Consider the following 10,274-nt stretch of genomic DNA (forward strand, 5'->3'; position numbering starts at 1 on the left):
GATTTGACCCGTTGGAAAAGGCAAGCATCTCATATACATAGGTATATGTTTATACTGTATAAAGTTTGCAAGGATTCATAATAAGTTTTATAAACATGTTTTGCTGTACTCAGATAAGACTTTTTCATTATTTCTGTAGTCATTTCACAGATCATCATTCTTTCACACAATAGTTAGACTAGTAAACTTCATCATGTCCTGGCTCTTGCATTTCTAAGTGAAGATAATTGACCCTAAAACTTTTATAGCCAATAGAGTACACTCATATGATTGTATTTTTGAAACACAAATACAGTTTTGTTTTCTACAATCTATTAAAGTCCGGTTCACTTACCCAATGAATTCTAAAAGGAGCGATACATCAAGTTCTGGTGGAATACGGAACACTGAACCTACTACTTTGCGTGGTCTTCCCCTACCTACAGCTACTGGCTGTGGCACAGCTAAGATAGAAAAAGAGAAACAATAAGAGAGAAGAATATATCCATCACCTGAAATAGGACACAACATGAAGTAACACATTACACAGAGGCATAACATAATTCAGAAGCACTCAACATTTTTCTGGGGGCCACTTCCATGTATTTACTAACACAAGAGGGCCATGTTGTTAACAGAAGAACAGTATGTTACAATTTACTTAGTGTATTCTTTTAAACCCATTTTTCCCATTCTGAAAACCTTTTTCCCCATTCTGAATCCCAGAGTGCTCTCCTTCTCTCTGTACTGTTTCCTCCTCTGTTGATCTTACTTTTTTTCCTCTTTGCTCCACAACATTCTGTACTGTCTCTCAGAAGCCCACTTCATTCATCCCCTTTTTCATTTTCCTGCTCTGCACAGTACCCCTTCTTTGCACCTCCATCTCTCAGCAACTATCCTCTATTTCTTACTTTTTTTTCCTTTCTATTTGAATTGTGCAGGCCCTATTCTTAGCTACCATCTAATTTATTTCTGCATCACCATCTGTTACCCCCTTTTTTCTCTGTTCCTCCCCACCCTAATAGTGACTCTGTATCTCCTTCTGATTATCCCATCCCCTCAGTAAACAAGTCTCTCTGCAGCCATTTGACCTCCTTTTTCTTTCTATACCCACAGCTCTTTTCTACAACTACAATCTCTTATACCCCGGTATTTCTTTTCCCCACCCCACAGATCGTTCTGCACTCCCTAGCTGCATAACTGCAAGTGCATAAGAGAAACTGGTGCTAATTTTCTCATGCAGCTTTGAATACAGAGATAGAGAGTAACAGAGATGTACAAATGCAGGCAGGCCTTCACAAATCTAAGTGCCAGTTCTCCAGAGGTGTTGGCCCTACTCAACACAATATGAGGCACCCCATACCTCAACTTGGATGTAGTAGCATTTCGTAGTTTAAGAAAGAATCTAAAAGCACAATATGAAATACCCTGTGCCTGGAGTCTCTGGCATGTCACAATTGTGCTGGCCATAGTCTGCAGAAGGAATGCAAACTACAATGATCTGAAGCAGCATGGCAATTCATGGTGATATATAATAAACTCACAGTGACATTACTACTTCCCAACAATAGTTATCCTCTTACCTGGTTTAGGTATTTCTAGACCTCTTTCTCTGTAGAAGTCATGCATTTGCTTCTTCTCTCCTAAAAATATACAATATAGAATATTTAGTTTTGCTCAACATAGAAGCTACAATATATAGTTATTTCATTACTACAGCTGATGTTGGTTAGATTGGAACATATGTTGACAAAAATAATCACCTTTATTGCTGACCAAGAGCTTTTCATATATGGATGAGATAATGTCACCTTCAAAAACATTCAACTGCTTTGGGGACTTTTTAATGAAACCAGTATATAATATCACAGTTTAAACTTGCAAACCACTAGTTGGCATTTAGTTGATTTAGCCCCACAGGCTTTGACTAATGTAGATAATCTAGGACCACACTAGTGTGTAAATGACAGCAATAGAATTTGTTAATGAATCCAGTGAGAACTTGATGGGGTCCAATAACGTTCTTTCCTCAGTAATCCTTCTGCTGACACAAGTGAGTATACAGAAGTAATAAAATGAGGTTGTTACACACAGAAATCTGTATAGAATTTTAATTTGGCTTTGCACTTGTACATCATATTGTTAAATACACTGGCACAAGATGTCAAACGTAGAATTCTCAGTATCTCACTGTGCAATTCTTTTCACATGTGCTTGTGCAAGCACACATGGAACAGCATGCAATGCACAAGCACATGTGGAAAGAATGTGCCTTATTTCTGCATGCGCTCCTTAAATACAATTAAGACCATGGCAAGAGCCTTGAAATGACCCAGGCCCCAGACATGACTTAACCAGAGTTGTTCAATTTCCTATTAAGAGAACCTCAACTTTGTAAGCCAAAGAAATTACATATATGCACGTGTATAAATCTTTTTCCCATAGTTGATCCTGTTTCCTAAATTCAGTATTTACAAAGGATTGGAATATTTTGGCAAGGAGAATGGAAGGAATGAATAACACTAGAATAAAAGACACATGAGAGCTAAACTCTCTTTTAAATTGTATTGACAGAAAGAGGCTCAAAATAGACTTACTTTCCTCCAAGTTGACAACTATTTTATAGACAATGTCTTGCAACTGTCTATCCAGCCTAGTGGAATAGAAGTAGAGTAATAAAAGTTAGTTATCAAACTTACACTATATGCTGCTACACTGAACTTGTGAAAGAGGAACAAAGAATGAGGGGGAATTAAAAGTTAATAGTCGATTTGACTTACAATCATAGGATTGTATCTCTAAAAAATTTAGGAATCCTATTGAAATTAATGGGACTTAGGTTAATTACAACCAACTTTCATGGTTCAGGATGTGGACTCACCTCCCTGCATTACAATCTCTGCGCATGAACTGGAGGTTGTCCATGACTTTGTGTACCTTGGCTCAACGATCTCCGACACTCTTTCTCTCGATACCGAGCTAAACAAACGCATCGGTAAAGCAGCTACCACGTTTTCCAGACTCACAGAGAGAGTCTGGTCCAACAAGAAGCTGACGGAACATACCAAGATCCAGGTCTACAGAGCGTGCGTCCTGAGTACACTTCTGTACTGCAGCGATTCATGGACTCTTCATTCACAACAGGAGAGGAAACTGAACGCTTTCCACATACGCTGCCTCCGACGCATTCTCGGCATCAAAGTTCCAAACAACACAGTCCTGGAACGTGCTGGAATCCCTAGCATGTATGCACTGCTGAAACAGAGGTGCCTGCGTTGGCTCGGTCATGTCGTGAGAATGGATGATGGCCGGATCCCAAAGGATCTCCTCTATGGAGAACTCGTGCAAGGAAAGCGCCCTACAGGTAGACCACAGCTGCGATACAAGGACATCTGCAAGAGGGATCTGAAGGCCTTAGGAGTGGACCTCAACAAGTGGGAAACCCTGGCCTCTGAGCGGCCCGCTTGGAGGCAGGCTGTGCAGCATGGCCTTTCCCAGTTTGAAGAGACACTTGGCCAACAGTTTGAGGCAAAGAGGCAAGGCCCATAGCCAGGGAGACAGACCAGGGACAGATTGCACTTGCTTCCAGTGCGGAAGGGATTGTCACTCCCGAATTGGCCTTTTCAGCTGCACAGGGAGACAGACCAGGGACAGACTGCACTTGCTTCCACTGCAGAAGGGATTGTCACTCCCGAATTGGCCTTTTCAGCTGCACTAGACGCTGTTCCAGAACCACCATTCAGAGCACGATACCATAGTCTTTCCGGACTAAAGGTTGCCAACGGTGTGTTCCATTAATTTCAATAGTGCTAAGTCAGGATTCACTTTTTTAGGATACAACCCACAGATGATCAAGTATAATGACCTGCCCTTCCAGCTAGAATGTACTGCAGCAATTCCCAGAGGCATATTAAGATTCTTGCCAACATATAATTGCCAAAGACTTAGTAATGGTTGTTTTGGCGCACTGGAGGTAAGAAATAGTACAAAGGACACCCCCAATATGAGTTCTTCCCCCACATGAAACAAATGCTCTTTTAAAATTCCTTCTTTGTTGATTTAGAACAAAGAAGCACTAATTTTTGTAAAGTCTACTAAGCTTCTTTTATGGAACAGCAAGTTTTCCTGCTCTATGTATGGTCAATTTTAAATATTCTTTAAATTCCAATAATTCCAAAGCAAAGACTAAAAAGAGATATCAATGCTTTCTTAAAACATCCAGTGTTCTTTACAGGTAACACACATACAGGTATAGATAATTTTAATTAAGGTACATTACCTGATATTATAAAGGGGTTGTGTCTGATGTACCACGATGTTGCATTTTGGACATCTATTACTGTAGTAAAAGTGTCTTACTATGCAGCTTTTACAAACTGTAAATAAATAAAAATAAATAAGTAGTTGCTGCCTTCCATACAGGAGTATACAAAATCACCAAATTATCACCAAAAATAATCCAGAATATGTAATAACATGTTGGCTAGAAAGCAGAGTAAATGTTAAAGAAGTGAAAATAAGCACAGTTGATACTGGGTTCAGAGCAATTCTAGGGAGGTTAGTTTTTAACAACAGCATTCCAACAACAACAAAAATGCTCATAAGTAGAACACTGAATATACTGCTCGTACGTAGTAAAACACTGAATGTAGATTTTAGTTCTTATACACATGGATTTTACAAGTTGCAGAGAAGAGTGCATGTATGCACATATTTCTTGAAATTAGTTCCATTTTCCTTTCCACAACAGTTTTCTTAAGAACAGCAGAGCCAGTGACATCCAAACTATTCAACAGTTATTTTATATTAGATTAACTTTTATGTGTTGTTTACGTTTCAAAGACATGCTCCTTATACACTTGTCTTAAAGCTCACTGACCTCTCTTAATGGATCAAAGATCTATTAACTCCAAAATGGACCAAATTTATGACCCACCTTGAAACACACATAAATTGATGAGGTTTTCCAGAATTTATCTTGGAGACACCACCATGCAGCAACAAAACTAGCACAAGATATACAGTATTTTTGAGATATAATTTTAAAACCTTATTTTAAAGAAGAATTTAACAGTACTTACATGTATGAAGACATTCTGTAATAGTTGTAGCGTCTATGAAATACCCTTTGCAGATGGAACACATTATATATGGTGTCAGGTCAGATAGGTTAATCATGCGCTGTAAGCAGAAATAAGATTTTTCAAAAAAAAATTTTGACTTTTCTTGTTCAATCAAAGATTACAGGGAGCAAACATGCCACAGTAATACACACTTTGAGACATCATCTGTCCACTGGAAAAAGCTCTCTCTAGAACAGCACTTCAAAGTCACTTTTTAAAAAAAGTAAGCTATAAGCATAGATGTATAGAGTATCACACTATGTGGATGCCTTGGTGATAAAGCCAGGTATCATCTCAAATGCCAGTAAGGCATCTGGGAGATATCAGCTTTCTACAGGGAAGTACTCTCCAAACCCAGCTTCTGTATAGAACAATGTTTCTCAACTAGTGGTACTCATACCACTGGTGGCACTTCAGGTGGTGTCCAGTGGTACGTGCAGAACCCCAAGGACCTTGCCACCTGGCAGCAAGACCAGTAATGAAATGCTGAGCAGCAGCAGCTCAGTGGGCAGAGCTCCAGCATGCACATTCCATGCAATCAAAAAAGCCTTCCTCCCTGAGCCTCTTACTGGTGTTTGTTGCATCATGTCTGGCCTCCCAAACCAAAAGTAACTGTTGAGGACATCATCGCCAGTTATTCCCAGTGGTACTTCCAATAGGCGGACCATGCAAAGTGGTATAGTGGGGGGCAAATGTTGAGAAACTCAGCTGTAGAATGTAGAACCACAGTTCAGGAAGAAAGAGAGGCAAATATACTGTACTCAGGGGATAGGGACAGATGCATCCTACAATCTTGTAGCAGCTCCACACAGCTGACAGATGCCACCTCATTATTTGTCTACTGAAAGCACACTAAGACGGTGGTTCCCAAACTGTGGGTTTGCAGTCCACCAGTGGGTAACAAATTTTTGGTAGGCCATGAAACTGTCAATTATAGTCTAATTGACAGTCATAATCTAGACTAGACAATTCGATTAGACCAGTGTTTCTCAAACTGTGTGTCGAGACCCACTAAGTGGATCATGAACCAATTTAAATTCCTATTTATTTCAATATTTTATTTCATTCTTAATATATCAGACCTGATGCTACCATGCTTTGTGATTGCATTTGGGGAACTGTTACAGATCTGTACTTTTAACTGGCTACTCTGTATATGCTTTTAACAATGACAATCAATGGGGCTTACTCCTGCGTATGTGTAGGCAGGAATGCAGCTTAGGATTGTTAAAAAATTTTCTGCTTGATGATGTCACTTACAGTCATGACATCACTTCTGGTGGGTCCTGACAGATTCTCACTGTAAGAAGTGTGCCCTGGTGCTAAAAGTTTGAGAACCACTGGATTACACTATGTGAATCAAGGTTAAAGACGCTGCTACTTGGGGGGAACACTATGGTCAATCAAGGTTAAAGACGCTGCTACTTGGGGGGAACACTATGGTCAAATATAGCTACTATACAAGTACAGCACTTTCACCACTGAGGCTTGAGTGGTTTGTAAGGTTTTTTGGGGGGTGGGTCCCGATGCTAAAAAGATTGGGAACTGCTGAACCAAGAGATGGGAACGCATGTGGACAGAGGCTTTGACAACACTCAGATTGTCATGTTGTGGAGAAAATACAAAAGAAAATGAGCACCTTTGGCTAGAGACAATGATAATTTTTACTCCCTTCCTTCAGGAGAGTAAACTCGGAGTAAACTCCCAACCACCTGGTCAGGAAAGGTAAGCAACCTGCTATGCAGCACCCAGGGGACCAAAACCAAGGGAAGAGCCCAGTCCCAGCCGCGCACTGAAAGGGGGCGAGTGGTTGTACCTCATCCTCGTCGTCCGAATCCACTTCTCCCTCCTCCAGCCCATAGCCTCGGAAGGCGCCCCTGGGCCCCCCTCCCAGAGCCTCTTCGTCCTCGTCGTCCTCCTCCAACTCCATCGCCTCCTCGTCGTCCTCCTCCAGCTCCTCGTTCCCCTCAGCACTGGACTCCGAGCCCCTCTCCAAGACCGAGCCCGCCCCGGAGCGCCCCGGAGCAGCCAGGGGGGGCTCTGCTTCCTCCTCGCCTGGACCCTCAGCCCCCAGCTCCATCCCCTCCCCCAGCTCCATCCCTCTGGGCGCCCAGAGACTCTCACTGCAGACACCGCTACACACAGCGCCCGCAGGACCAACTCGTCGTCTCCCCCACAGCTGCCCCACCCCCTTCCTCCCCACCACACAATACGGACTACAAAGTCAGCGCGCATGCGCAAAGACGGTTGGCGCCCGACACGCTGAACAGCAGCTCCTGCCTTGCCCCCCGCCCCTACATATTGCCTCTAAGGATTCCGGGAAATCGAGTTTTTTGCTCCTCCGCTTTGGGGAACTGCTGATATTTTGCCCTAGGCAGGGTAGCCCGTCGGTTCCTATAATGGTTAAAGGTCTTGGAACCGAGTTTCGGTTTCTGGCGTCCATGTATATGTTCATGGGACTGGGAACCGAAGCCTATGCATGTCTGCTCAGAAGTAAGTCCCATTATAGTCATTGGGGTTTACTCCAAGGTAAGTGTGGATGGGATTGTGGTCTGAGGCTGCAATCCTGTCCACACTTACCTGGGAGTAAGCCCCAATGACTACAATGGGACGTACTTCTGAGTAGATATCCATAGGATTGGGCTGAAATCCTATCCATGCTTACCTGGGAGCAAGCGGCAGGCAGAGACGCCTCCCCGGCGGCTACTGTCCACTTGCACCAGCAGGCACAGGCGGGACCAGTCCTGCTTGGGGGGCGTGGGAGGGGGAGAGTGAGGGGCCTCTTGGTGCTCTTCTCCCAGGAGGAGAGTCACCCAGCCAGAGGGGGGTCAGCCGGGGAAATGGGTCTAGGTGGGGACGCTGCAGCAGCACCCTGAAGGTGAGGGGCAAAGGAGCGTCTCCCCCTCCTGCCTGCCTGCCTGCCTTGAGGGGCTGGGCAGGGGTAGGTGGGGCACCCCTCGGCCCCGCTGACGTCACCAGCGCAGCCCACCTGAAGGGGCGCTGCGAAGAGCCTGGGCAGGTGGAGCGCAGGTAGCGCACCCGGCGGGGGCGGGGCTGGAGCGCTGCAGCAGTGACGCCAGGAGAACTCCGTGACGCAGCAACAGAGCTAAGAGGCGGCCGGAGCAGCCCGTCTTCGGGGGCGGCGCGTTGGCGCAGCGGGTGTGTCCGCGGCGGGGATGCGGACCGTGGCTCGGCCATGAGTTCGCCTCCGCCGGGGAGCCGGTGCCGCCTGGTGGGCGCCCAGACGGAGCGCGCGGGCGCTCCCGGGGGCGGGCCAGGCAAGAGCGCGGCGCGAGCGCAGCTCGCGGCCGGCGCCGCCCGGGGAGGCTGCGGGCATTCCCAGCGGTCTCCCGGGCAAGGGCCGCCGAGCTCCGGGGCCCCGAGGCGCCTGCGCTGCCCCTTTTGTTCCCCTGTGTCCCCCAGTTCCGGGGCTGGCGATGGCGGCCCGTAGAGGGAGGAAGAAGGGGCAGCCCCGAGCAGACCACACAGGCGGCAGCACTGGGGCAGGGACGACACCTGGTCCCCAGGAGCTACACCCACCCTGTAGCTGAATGCCTGCGTGCCCGATTGGGCTGCTGCAGGCACACGGTGGAGAGAGAAGCTTAGGGAAGGGGGCATAGTCGACTCCTGCGTTCCTCGCTGCTGCACCTTTCATTGAGCTGCAGGCACGCGGCAAGGAGGAGTCTGCCCCGCAGCTGGGATGGTGGTGGCAGCAGCTGGGGGTGGCGTGTGCTGCTGCTGCTGCTTGATCGCTGCGACCACCTCAGCAGCACACAACAAGCAGTTCCATTTCTGCTGCCGGCTGGTCGCCGTGCACACAGGCGAGAAGAGAGACTCAACTGTTGCCCCCCTCCCCCAGAGGGCAGCAGAGATGGGACTGCAGCACGCGCCTCCCCAGCTGCCGCAGCCGCTCCCATCGCCATCTCAGCTGCCCGGGGGCTGTGTGCTGCTGCTTGCAGCCGGCCCCAGCGCTGTGCGTGCGCTTTGCTAGCGCTGGGGCCGGAGACTGAGACTTGGCTGCAGGCACCGCAGAGCGCAGGAGCGACAAGGAGCGGGCTCGTCGCGGCGCGCCTCTCTCTCCTGCAGCAGAGCCCGAGTCTCTTCCCCTCTGCTAAGTGCGCTGCGAGGGGCTCACAGTTCGGCTGCAGGAGAGGGGGGCGCGCGGAGCGGGACTGCTTCTTGTCGGTCCTGCGCTCTGCGGTGCCTGCAGCCCAGTCTCACAGCCCAATCCTATGCATGTCTACTCAGAAGTAAGTTTCATTATAGTCAATGGGGTTTACTCCAAGAGAAGTATGGATAGAATTGGGCTGTCAGTCTCCGGCTCCAGCGCTAGCAAAGCGCACACACAGCGCTGGGACCGGTGGCAAGCAGCAGCAGCAGCACATAAACGGGTGGGTGGGTGGGTAACAGTTTACCCCCTTAGCTCCGAGCTTGCAACTCACCGGAGGTACAATCCTAGTCACACTTTCCTGGGAGTAAGCCCCATTGACTATAATGGGACTTACTTCTGAGTAGACAGGCATGCGATGGGCTCTTAAGCTCTTTCCCTCCCCCCTTCTAACAGGCACCTAAGGCTGCAATCCTATCCACCCTTTCCTGGGATTAAGTCCCATTGACTATAATGGAATTTACTTCTCAGTAGACATACATGGCGTTGGGCTCTTAGGCTGAAATCCTATCCATGCTTACCTGGGAGCAAGCCCCATTGACTATAATGGGACTTACTTCTGAGCACAGGCTTGAATTGTTACTTAGAAACATCCCATGGATTTCAGTAGCATTTGGCATAATATGCAATCTTGAGCAAGATTACCAAGAAGTAAACCTCGTTACAACACAGTGGGTCATCTGAGGAGGCGTTTAGGATGGGGTAATAAACAGGCAGAGGACAAATTCAAGTTATTATAATAGAGATAGGTATCTAATTTATCTGTTTCACCTAACAATCCGATTTTCTTTTTGAGGAATTCAGCTTTGCCCAAGCTTTACATCCTTAACAGTGCAGTCGTATGCAGGTTTAATCAGGAGTCAGTTCCACTGCGTTCAAAGGGAGGTATAGTACTCTCAGGAAATGGCATAGTATTGCACTATAAACACATTCTTACCTAAGCACATCTTAGGTCAGCCCAAGCCTAGGCGTGTCTACTCAGAAGTAAGTCCCATTGTCGTCAG

General features: G+C 46.8%; 1 protein-coding gene across 1 annotated transcript; it reads right to left on the reverse strand.

Moving 5' to 3' along the window:
- Nucleotides 1–334: 334 nt before the first annotated feature.
- On the reverse strand, nucleotides 335–7,247 carry LOC136635979 (polycomb group RING finger protein 6-like; the record flags this gene model as incomplete). Its single annotated transcript, XM_066611033.1, has 6 exons — nucleotides 6,919–7,247; nucleotides 5,061–5,160; nucleotides 4,259–4,355; nucleotides 2,577–2,632; nucleotides 1,563–1,622; nucleotides 335–443 (listed from the first exon to the last, which is right to left on the reverse strand). Coding segments are annotated over exons 1-6 (704 nt in total), but the record flags the coding sequence as incomplete, so codon positions are not given.
- Between the last annotated feature and the right edge of the window lie 3,027 nt (nucleotides 7,248–10,274).

This window comes from Tiliqua scincoides, unplaced genomic scaffold (assembly GCF_035046505.1).
Source record: "Tiliqua scincoides isolate rTilSci1 unplaced genomic scaffold, rTilSci1.hap2 HAP2_SCAFFOLD_199, whole genome shotgun sequence".
NCBI lineage: Eukaryota > Metazoa > Chordata > Lepidosauria > Squamata > Scincidae > Tiliqua > Tiliqua scincoides.